This window comes from Sarcophilus harrisii, chromosome 2 (assembly GCF_902635505.1).
Source record: "Sarcophilus harrisii chromosome 2, mSarHar1.11, whole genome shotgun sequence".
Classification (NCBI taxonomy): Eukaryota; Metazoa; Chordata; class Mammalia; order Dasyuromorphia; family Dasyuridae; genus Sarcophilus; species Sarcophilus harrisii.
In genome coordinates, this window is record NC_045427.1 from 282,530,638 (window position 1) to 282,543,022 (window position 12,385).

At 32.9% G+C, this 12,385-nt stretch overlaps 1 protein-coding gene across 5 annotated transcripts in view; it reads right to left on the reverse strand.

The window, feature by feature from the left end:
- The window catches only part of BTBD7 (BTB domain containing 7), an 87,986-nt gene that overhangs the window by 25,434 nt on the left and 50,167 nt on the right, over positions 1–12,385 (reverse strand). For all 5 annotated transcript variants that reach the window (XR_004231974.1, XM_031952314.1, XM_031952315.1 and 2 more), the window contains 2 exons: positions 2,858–3,066; positions 1,369–1,444 (listed from right to left, as the gene is read on the reverse strand). Coding sequence is in view for 4 of the 5 variants with exons in the window: in XM_031952314.1 (XP_031808174.1) it covers positions 1,369–1,444; positions 2,858–3,066 (285 nt within the window). In the remaining variant the exon portion in view is untranslated. The remainder of the gene's footprint in view (positions 1–1,368; positions 1,445–2,857; positions 3,067–12,385) is intronic.

Below are 12,385 nucleotides of genomic sequence, written 5' to 3' on the forward strand. Positions count from 1 at the left end.
TATCTAAGACCAGATGTGAATTCAGGAGGAAGTTTTTCTTATTTCAAATCCACTACCTCATATAGCTGCCCTTACCATCTTTCTAGTTATCAACTTTTGCAATTTTGGTATAATTTATGACTTTTCTCTCTTGATCACTCCAGGTATTGAATCAGCTGTGAAATCATGATTATATCTCACATACTTCAGGAATATGTTCTTGGTTCTCAGGGTGGGAGTGGAGATAAGGGGTGGAAATGCATGCATACACTTTTAAGTTTAAACTTCCACTATTATTTTCTCTATCACTTTCTTAAAATAATGAACAAAACACTAAATCATATCCTTACTTGTAGTTTTTGGTGATTTCCTTGTCTAAATGTTTACATTGAAAATTTAACAATTAAGTCTTTTGTGAACCAGTATGAGCTGGTTCCAATGTACCCCTGCCTTTCTCTCAACTAATACAATTACAGCTAATATTAACACAATCACCACCCTAGTTTTGGTTCCTAGACACTTACCATCCCTTGTTTGGATGAGCAGTTTTGTAATGACCTTCCTCCTCAAGTGTCTCTCTGCTTTTCTACACAGCTGTCAAGGTGGTTTTTCTAATGTGGTCTGATCCTCTTCACTGAGTGCCACATTCATTCTATCTCTATCTTTACATTGGAAGCTTCCTGTGCATGGAATTTTCTGCCTCCTAATCTCTGATTTTTAAAATTTCTTGTTTCTGTAAGACTTAGGTCAAAAGCCATAACCTCTAGGACACTTTTCCTGGTTCCCCCATCCTCTCTAAGGTTACCTTTCACCTATGCTTTCTTTATCTTGTATGTTCTGATTTATATATGTTGTATCTGCTGTTATAATGTAAGGTTCCTGAAGGCAGGAATTGTATTTGCTGTTTCTTGTTTTTTTGTTTAAGCACAATGTCTGGATATATATGTATTTAACAATACTTGTTCATTTATCTAAAAGATTACATATGGGATACTAATTAATGGATATGAGACATTTTCAAACATTCAGCAAATGTTGACTATACATAGGTGATTACTTTTAAATCACTCTAGGATATTCTCACAGTATATCTGAATGAGGAAATCAATAATTACTGGAGGATCAAGAGGTTATATAGAACTATATACAATAAACTCATAACTTGTCAATTATTAAATATAGCTTACCAACCTGCCCATCAATGAAAATATAAGAATTTCCTCTATTTTCTGACAAACTCTTTGTGATAGACAAAATATATTACTACCTATGTCAAAGATTGATATACAGCATTAAATGTCAGTATACTTCTGAAGAGAACAATAAAGTTATCTTGTCAGATTTTCTCAAAATTTTCTCAAAAACAAATAAAATCAAGAAACCTCTTACCTCTGTCTGCAATTCTTTTCATCAATTGATGCTCGCCCCATTTAATAAGATATTTAAGGATATCTTGTTCACTTGCCTACAATGCAAATATATAGAGTATTTTCATCTAAGTGAATTTCCTTAAGAAATATACTTTCTACCCTTTTATGACATACTATACTATTACAGAAAAAAAAAAAAAAAGAAATGAACAAAAAGTCAAGATTAGAACAAAGGTAAAACAATTGTTTTGAGAAAATAAAAATCAATTCCATAAACATAAGATCAAATGTATAGAGTGTGGAAGAAAAATGGTCCTCATAGTCAGTCACAGTTTTAACTGTTATTGGTGACTATACTTTTTTCATCCTCAATAGCAGAGACTCCATTCCAAAAAGGTATTCTAATTTGATAAGTAGTAAAAGATTCTTTACGTACTGGATGTTTAACAGAAATGTACCAACTTTGTATGATTTATTAAAAGTTCAACCCATTTCCCAATTTCTATACTTTTTAAGAAAGGCAACCCATTCTAAAATCAACTAACAAGAATAACGACCTATTCTTAGCTCTGACATACCTGATGTTGTTTGTAAAAAATATCAATGGATCAAGAAGTTACTGAACAGAATTTTCAATATGCAGATATGGGGCACAAATAATGAATGACAGATTCAAGACCACTGAATAGTTGACTAACAAGGCAATTTTATAGACTGAGTATAAATATACAGCAAAAACTCCCAGAGAGTTTACTACAAAATTTCAATAAAATTTGCAATACAAACAATGAACTGTTATGTATGTACTGCCAATATTAGATAGGGTACAAGGAAAAATAAAATTTTGAATATTTGTTTAATCATTACCTACATGAGTAAGAAAATTTTGTTAAAAAAGACAAACTAAAAGAATTAGTAGGATAAGGCAGGGCAAAATGAAAATTGTGTATTTTAGCAAACTAGAATGAATTGGGAATTTCTAGTATTAACTGATTTGGTTACCTTTATCTATTCTAAACCAATAACAATGATATAATAAACCTAAATCTTCCTACTGTCTTAATCCTGGCAATTTATGCTTTTGTAAAAAAATTTCCTACATTATACTAAAAATAGGAAATTGCTGGGTATGTAAAGCAATAATTGAGTACTACAATTCCTTTTAGGGTTACATTGATCAGACATGTGTCTAACAAGGCTTTCCTTTAGCAATGGAAAGAATGCTCTTCTCCTTTGTATAAATCTGCTAAGGGTATCTTTGTTAGTTATTGATAGCTTGTGATACAGAGAACATTGGATAGGATATATGGACAGTATTCTAATCTAGGCCTTGCCACAAAGCAAAACATTTTATTTTTCTAGCCTTCTTTTTAATATCTTCAAAATAAGGACGGTTGGCCTAGACTATTCTTCTAGCCCTAAAATTCTAGTTATTGCAGGAGTATGAAATTGGGTAGGGTAGGAGTTTCTGAAGTGAAGTATATAAGGGTAAAAGAATAATTAATTACCTGTAAGTAGTCAGATTGAATAGTAGTAAGAAGATGGTCTTTGTTGAGTTCATAAAAAACATCCGAAGTCATGACTTGAATAAATTCCTCACAGAGGAAATGTAAAGCTTGTCTGTGCACCCACTTAGAGCCATACGGATGAGAACTCCACTTGAGGATAGCAATTAAGGTATCTAATGAGATGCTCTCAGCAATAATATCCTCACAGCCTAAAAGAAAATGTAAATATTTATTACTGATCATAACTACCCTAAATATTGTATATAAAAATACAACCATTAGAACTGATAATAGCACACAAAACAAAAAGTTCCAATTAAACCTAACTGGGTAGATTTCATTGCTTTAAAATGGTCACAGAAAAGTTTACCTTGTTCAAAAGAAAACAAAAGGGAGAGGAGGAGAATAATACTTTATATCAAGAAGGTAATCTCCTATCTGGGAGTTCACAGACCTGAGGGTAAAAGTATATCATAAAGTATTTAACAGAAATAAATTAGCCTTTTGGGAACATACTTCAGAGTATTTGGTTATGAAGAGAAAATAGATGATACTTTGTGATTATAAAATCAATATAAATAAAAGCTATCATAATATTAAGGGAATAACACTATTTGGATATTTGCTGTCTTATTCTAATTAAAAAAAAAAAATGATGTGATAAATTCGGAGAGACCAAATTAGCAATAAATCAAAAAGAGGAAATGAGAAGAAATGCTACCTTGGACTTAATTCTAATTGATAAATAAAAACTGCTGGATATATAAATATAATTTAAGGAAATCTTGTGGAAAAAAGGATCACATCTGCAACAGTTGGAAGAAGATAAAAACTGAGCATGATCAACTACATGTGTATATACCTTAGTTTTTAAGAAAGATCTCAAAAAGTTCTGAAAAACGGGTTAAGATCTCTGATTCAAAGACTTATTTTAATTCAAAATATTCACTAAATGCCTTCTTTGTGCAAAAACGCAGTACAAATGCAACAACAAAGAATATATTATCCCTGTTTTCAATAGGCCTATAATCTTTAGGTAAAGATAATATTTACAACACAAGAATAAATGTGCTATTAAGAGATACAAAGTACAGTTTTCTAGAAGTTTAGAGACTGTTTCCACCTGGTGGGAGGAGGTCATATCAAGTTTTAGGAAAGATTAGGTATTTAGGCTTTGAAGATTTTATAGGCAGAGATGGGAGAAAGGAATGATATGAACAAAGGCATAGAGCACCTGCCTGAAAGCCACTGCATGATCATTTGTGAAAAGCATATGCATTATCTTACTCAGGGATTAGTGTGAGATAAAGCTGGAAAGGCAAAATGGAAACAGAGTCATGAGGTAATGACTTCACTTTGTGAGGTATTGGCTTTCTTGATTGTTCATCATTCACAATCCTCCATCTCCGGCTTCTGGGCCTTCCCTCACTTTTAAGTGTCTGAAACCTTTCAGGATCCATACAGCAGTAGGTTAGTAATCTCCCTCTGACCCCTAATTGCTATGTGTGTATTTACTTATGTGTATACTGTACATATCTCAGTCAGAAAATAAGCTGTTAAGACAGGGACTGTTTTCCTTTTTGTCTTTATATCCTTTATGTCTAGCATATGGCCTGACATGTAATCAGCACTTTAAAAATGCCTGTTATTTTTATTATCTTATAGTTATATTTTATTACATATTATTTAAAAAATACTTGTTGTCCTCTAAGATACCACTACACACCTGTCAGATTGGCTAAGATGACAAGAAAAATTAATGATGATTGTTGGAGGGGATGCGAGAAAACTGGGACATTGATGCATTGTTGGTGGAGTTGTGAACGAATCCAACCATTTTGGAGAGTAGTTTGGATCTATGCTCAAAAAGTTATCAAACTGTGCATACCCTTTGATCCAGCAGTGTTACTACTGGGATTATATCCCAAAGAGATTATAAAGAAGGGAAAGGGACCTGTATGTGCACGAATGTTTGTGGCAGCCCTTTTGTAGTGGCTAAAAACTGGAAACTGAATGGATGTCCATCAGTTGGAGAATGGCTGAATAAATTGTGGGATATGAATATTATGGAATATTACTGTTCTGTAAGAAATGACCAACAGGATGATTTCAGAAAGGCCTGGAGAGACTTGCATGAACTGATGCTGAGTGAAATGAGCAGGACCAGGAGATCATTATATACTTCAACAACAATACTATATGATGACTCAGTTCTGATGGACCAGGCCATCCTCAACAATCAGATCAACCAAATCATTTCCAATGGAGCAGTAATGAACTGAACCAGCTATGCCCAGAAAAGAACTCTGGGAGATGACTAAAACCATTACATTGAATTCCCAATCCCTATATTTATGCACACCTGCATTTTTGATTTCCTTCACAAGCTAATTGTACAATATTTCAGAGTCTGATTCTTTTTGTACAGCAAAATAACGTTTTGGTCATGTATACTTATTGTGTATCTAATTTATATTTTAATATATTTAACATCTACTAGGCTCATCCTGCCATCTAGGGAGGGGTGAGGTAAGAGGTAAAAAATTGGAACAAGAGGTTTGGCAATTTTAATGCTGTAAAGTTACCCATGCATATATCCTGTAAATAAAAGGCTATTAAATAAAAACCAAAAAAAAAAAAAAAAAAAAAACTTGTTGTCTGAATGGAAAGCTACTGAATTTTTTTTCCCCTAGCATAGATTTAAAAAAAAAAAAATCATCCCAGAACATTGCTATTACTTTGTACACATTACATTTCATTTTGCTCAAGTTCAGGGAGAACTTTCCAGGTTTTTCTGAGAGCATCTTGCTCCCATAGAATAATAACATTGCATTATAATCACATAACACAATATATCCAGTAATTTCCCAATTGATAGGTATTCCCTTAATTTCCAAATTTTGCTCTGAGAACTGCTACATATGTATATCTTTTTTCTTAAAAATAAAAACAACAACAAACCCCTGCCAAAAAACCCCAGCAACATTCTTTTGAGATTCATAACTAGTAGTGGTATTGTGAGGTCAAAGAATATGCATGATTTTATAAGGTGTTTGGGCTTAGTTCATAACTCTTGATCAGTTATCAATTGGGGCATGGCTCTTATTTGATTCAGTTTCCTCTATGTTTGAAAAACGAGACCTTATTGAGAAACTTGCTTTAAAGTTTTTTTTTTTTTTAAACAATTACTACTTAGCATTCATTTTTGCAATATTTTCTGTTCCAAATTTTTCTCCCTTCCTACCCTCCCCCTCTTCTGATGAAGTTAGACAGTTTGATGTAGTTAATATATTAAGCCACTAAATTTTTTGAGAAGGCTATCAAAGTGATGGCATCAGGAACAGTAAAGAAGGGACAAAGGCAAAAGAAAATTTGGAGAGAAAATCTGAGACAGTGACAGACTGAATTGAGGATGAAATAAGATGAAATAAGTCAAAGACAAATTTAAGGTTTAAGACTGGCATCACTGACAAAAATAGAAAAGATATGAGAAAGAGTTAGTTTGGGATCAAGGTGAGGAAAGGAGAAATATGACATTAGTTTTGGATCTGCTGAATTGGAAATGCTGGTGGGCAAGTCAAATTCAGTCGTCCTGCTAAAAATATAGAACTTGGGACAGCTAGGGGACGCAGTGGATAGAGCACTGGCTAGAAGGAGCTGAGTTCAAATACGACCTCAGACGTGCCCTAGCTGTGTGACCCTGGCCAAGTCACTTAACCCCAATTGCTTCAAGAAATAAATAAAAATGCAGGACTACGACTTGGAAAAATAGGTGGGTACTACAGACAGTTAAGATGCAACTGGAAATCAGGAAAGAGCTAAATAAACAAGTCTGAAAATTATTTGCACAGAAATAACTGAATAGCTAGGAGCTAATAATATACTAAGGGAGAGTGTGAAATAGGGACAGAGCTTTGGCAAGAATATCCATTATTAAAAGACAGGATCTAGTAAAGGAATGGTCAAACAGAAGGAGAACCAGAAGAGGGAGTCCAGAAGTGGTTTAAAACAGTTAATAGGAGTATGTGGGTAAGAAGCCAATAAAAGGACTGCAGAATATTGGCAAGGTATAGCACAGCAAATCAGTTGAGATTCTATCCAGCAATGATGAGCAAAAACAAGAGGAGTATATGCAAGATTGGGTATAGGCAAGATAAGAGAAAATAAGAGGGTGAGGGATTCTATAGTAGTACTAAGTGCATCATGGAAATGATTATGGAATCTCTAGGCTGGACAGCAACAAAGAAATGAGGAATTAGAAAGAAGCTGAAAGACTGGAGAATGTAATAAAAACAAAGGTTCAGCAACAGTGGCAAAAAAATCCCACAACCACAACCAAAACCCAACAACATGGAGGCTGTGATTAGAAAAGGGAATGAGATTTGGGGATTGAAATGCTGATCATTAGGTCCAAAGTCATAGTTAAAGTAGGTAGAAGAAATGAAATTAATGAGGTTAAGGATTCAGGGCATTAGAAGAGACCCATCAACAAGGATGCTATAGTCAAAAAAACAAAACAAAAAAAAGACTGCAAACAATAAGACCTAGAGAGGAAGAAAATATATATGATGAAAATATATAATTTGGATTTGGAAGTCTATATATCAAGACATACAAGAACTATATGAGAATCCAACAATGAAACATTTTACAGAAATAGACTGAAATAATAGCAGAAATATCAATTGTTCATGGCTATATAGAACTAATATAATAAAAATTATGATAATCCTCTAAACTAACTTATTCATTCAGTGCTGTAACAGCCTAGCAAAGGATATTCTTTAATGGAGTTAGAAAAAAAATCAAGTTTAATAAGAGGATCTAAAGGTCAAGAATTTTAAAGCAAGCAATGAAAAATAGGAGAGAAAAGAAAGCTAGCAACCCTAGTTTTCAATTACTTATCTTCTGAAAGAATTGATGGATCTAAAATAAAGAATGGAGTATTATACCTTTTAGGCATAGTCAAAGTGAACATTTGTTTTGCTGGATTATGTTTTTTGTTTTTGTTCAAATTCAGAGTGTAACCAACTTAAATTTAAGACTGAAAAAATGACCAAAAAGATCAGAGAGCAGAATGGTGATATATCTACAGTAGTGTAGCATGACACATCTATGTTTTGCACATGGCCAATGTGAAAATTTGTTTTGCTTGACTACGCTCCCCCCTCCTCCCCCCCAATGAGGGGAGAAGAGAAAGAGGAAATTTTGTTAATTAAAAAAAAAAAAAAAAAAGCTAGAGTTAGATATCTAAAGGCTTTAAATTCCAGAAAAATTTAATTTTAACCTAGTTACACACACACACACACACACACCTCAAGAGCTACTGAAGATTCTTAAGGAGACAAGTGACATACTCTTTAAAGAGAGGGACTATTTCATATTTCCATGTATTTCTATCATTTAACACATGGTAAGCACTTTACAAATGCTTGTTGATTGACTGAAATTGCAAAGAGCAGATTTGGTCTAATATAATGAAAAAATCTACTAACAATAAGACATATTCAACAATATCCCTTTCAAGAGACACTTCTAAGCAAAAGCCACGTGACCAACTTACTGGAGATATTGTAGAGAAAGGTTCCTGTTCAGATGTAGGTTGCAATAAATAGCTCGTGAGGACCCTTATAATGATAACATTCTATGGTTCTGTGAATGTAAGCAATTAACAATCTAGTCAAGGAATACATGAAGGGATGAAATGAAATAAGCTTCATCAAAAAAGGAGGCTCAAATATTCAAGCACAGGTTAACTGATAATGTATTAGCAATGCTCTAGTTATTTTTGTTGCCAGGGGGTCATTTCAAAGATCCCTTACTGCTCTATAAAAAACAAAATTAGACTTACATAGGATATAAATCTGTAACATTAGCTAAAATGCTTAGGAACAGATAATTAACACAATTTGCAGGTCATTTATCATGCAGATTAGTTCATTTATGACTACATGGACTATTTTCTTAATCATTTTGTCAATAATGGGATAATAGATTGAAATGATTAAATTACTACTTCCTAGGCTAGGCCACTCTTCAGACAAAAGACATTGTTAGGCTCAACTTTAGGTCGTTCCAACTTAATAGAATCTAAAAGAAATTAGGCTCTGGTCTAATAGCTTTCAAATCTTAATATAACATTTGGAATAGTACTTAGTGGAAGGAAGAGATGACACATACCCATAAAAAAAGATAATACAATTCCCAAAATATATGTCAAATGAGTGTGAAGAGATGCTTAATTTTTAACTATTGTTTTATAATCTTTAGTTCTGACATTTGGTTGTGGCTCAGGATCATACCGTCTCTCTTGGAATCCTGTTATTGTGTTAACCTGGGGGAAACTACCTGAGGCAGATTCAAATGAAAACACATGTTCCTTAACTAATATAGGAATATGACCACAGAAATGTGAATTATTTAAATAAGGAATTTCACCACATAAGAACATCACCAGATAAAAACACTGGCTGTTCTTGACATTTGTACCTTTTAATGACAGAGTAGCAAAATGAATATGTTTGAGTCAGTCCCAGTTCTTAAAATCAGAAGAAAATAGCTTAATAGACAAATGGGCAATATAGAACTATCATAATGAATTGAGACAAAACATACAACTTTTTTTTTCATTTGCTATACATGATAATTGTTGGTTTATCTGTTTACATATTTAAATGTATTTATTTTAAATTTTAGGTAACACTGATCTAAAAAAATTTGATAATTTCTGTAAATATTTCCCCTTATTTAAGAACTTCATTTGAACAAAGAAAAAGTTTAGTAAAAATAATCAGTACATTGATTGCAAAGGACAATGTATACAACATTCTGTTCAAGAAGACTCTTGCACTTCTGCCAAAGCACGTTTCATTATCTTTCCTCATGCCACTCTTACTGTGTGGCATACAGAACAATATGCACATTGTTCTCTTGCGTCTGCTTATAATTCTGTACCTATTGACACACATTCTCCTGCTTCTTTGCAATCCTAATGCTCAACACTTCTTATTGCACAATATATCCTGTTAGATTAATGCATCAATTCAGCCATTCACCAACAAATGGGTGGCCATTTAACTTCTAATTATTCACTAACATAAAAGATGGTACTATGAATATATAAGACCTTTGTTTCTTTTTACATGTTTGTAGAGAACATACCTCATAGTGAAATAGTCCAAGTTTAGTCACTTTAAAAAAAATCATAATCTCAAATTGGTATCCAGAATAGATGAACCAATTCACAGCCCCGCAGACAAAAGGAATGAGTGTGTCTGTCTTCACACAGGCTCAACTTTGCCTGGCTATTTCTGGTTTTGGATCATCTTTACTAATTTGCATTATATAACATGAAATCTCAGAGCTGCTTTAGTCTATATTCCTTTAGCTATTAGTAATTTGGGGCATGCTTTTATGTAGTCATTTATCATATTAAATTCTTTTGAAAAGTATATGAACTGCTTCATATTTCTGATAATCTCTTGAAGAATGCTCTTGGTTATAAATTTGTGCCAATTCCATATGTACATATAATCATGCTTGCTCTCTCTCTCTCACATACACACAAACAAAAGTATTTTGTTTTAATCATCCAAAATCCACCTCACTTTCCTATCACCATATTCTATTTATACTTGAGAAAATAAAAGCAAAACCCATCACCAACAAGTCAGGTTAATCAAAACAAATTTCCTTATATATATATATTGCTCATTTTGCTTTCTGAGGCCTTTACCTTTCCATCAGGCAATGGGTAGCACTTTTCATTATTAGTACTATGGAATTTTGGTTGGCATTTCAGTATGGAAGTATTCCATTACATTTATATACTGTAATTTATTCATCAATTCTCCACTTTATGGGCACCCCTAAGATTCCCATTGTTTACCACCTCAAGAAAGAAATACAATTACTTCCTAACATTGATTTGTTTAGGATTAATCCCTCCTTTAATCTACTATCCTTCTAATTCCTTTTTCTATTCCTTTTTGAATAAAATGTACTTTTGTACCTGTGTCTGTGTTTGTGTAATTTTCCTTCTTTTGACCAGTTCAGATCAGAGTGAGGTTCAAGGGTCAGCTGCTCCCTGATACATCCTCCCTCTTATTTGCTTACAAATGTACTTGTGTACTCTTGATTATATGAGAACTTTTCCTAATCTTCCTTCTGCCCCATCTCTAGTATATTCCTCTTTCCTTAAGAGCATGAAGGCATAACATAATCACTACTAGATCTTGTCCAACTGAACTCCCTCTACGAACCCTGATGATATTAAAACGTAAGCAGTTTATCTTTGCTTGGTTCTCTACCTTGTGTTTCATTTGTACCTATTTTTATGTTTCTCTTTCTTCTTACATTTTAATTTCAATGTTTTTCCATAGCTCTGTTCTTTTTACTCTGTAGTCTGGATAAGTTGTTGTTGGCTATAAGCCTATATAATATATTTTGTTCTCTGGAATACCATATTCTAAGAGAATTTCACTCCCTTATAATGATTACTGCTAAATCAAGTGATTGGTAGATTTTTTTCAATTTCCATTTTGCCCTCTGGTTCCAAGAGATCTAGAGAAGCTTGCTTTGTTGTTTTTTCTTTATCTAGTCTTTTTTTGGTCACAGTAGTAATATAGTCCTATCAATGATTGCTAATTTTTCCTCCCTTGATCAATACCTTCAGTCAGATTTTTTCCTGAGATATTTTAGATTCTATTCCCCCTCCCCCTAGCCTTTTGACTTTGTTCTAAACATTTTTGTTGCCCCATGGAGTCATTGGTTTCTCTAATTTTCAGGGAGTTGTGTTATTTGGGCAAAGTTTTGTATGTCTTGTGCCAAGCTATTAATTCCCTTTTCAATATTTTCTTCCATAAATCTAATTTCCTTTTCTAATATTACAATTTTAATTATGAATTTATTATACTATATATTATATAAAATATATATTTTTTATTTTATAAAAATATTTTAAAAGCTGTTTTTGAATTCTTATTTCATTATCTTCCAGGTATTCAGATTTTAAGTTTGTGTCCGACTTTGTATTTTTCTCTAAGTACTGTTTATTGATACTTGAAGTCATTTTCTTTTCTTCTTCATTTTTTTGTTAAAGCAATTGGCTAAGTGACTTGCTCAGGGTCACACACCTAGGAAGTATTATGTGTCTGAGGTTAGATTTGAACTCAGGTCCTCCTGACTTTACGGCTGGTGCTCTATCTACTGTGCCACCCAGCTGTCCTGAAGTCATTTTTCTTCTTTGCAGTTGTATCGTTTTTCAATTAGGTTTTTGTTTTATTTTTTCCCGATTACATATGTGTGTTTATTTTGAAGAAAAAAAAATGTATTTCTTTATGAATGTTGGGAGAAAAAAAATCAGAACAACACGAGAAGAGAAAAATAAAAGTGAACCATAGCATGTGTTGATTTACATTTCAATCTCTACAGTTTTCTCTCTGGATACAGATGATGTTTTCTATATAAAGTTTATTGGGATTGCCTTGGATCACTGAATCACTGGGAAGAAACAAGTCTGTCATTATT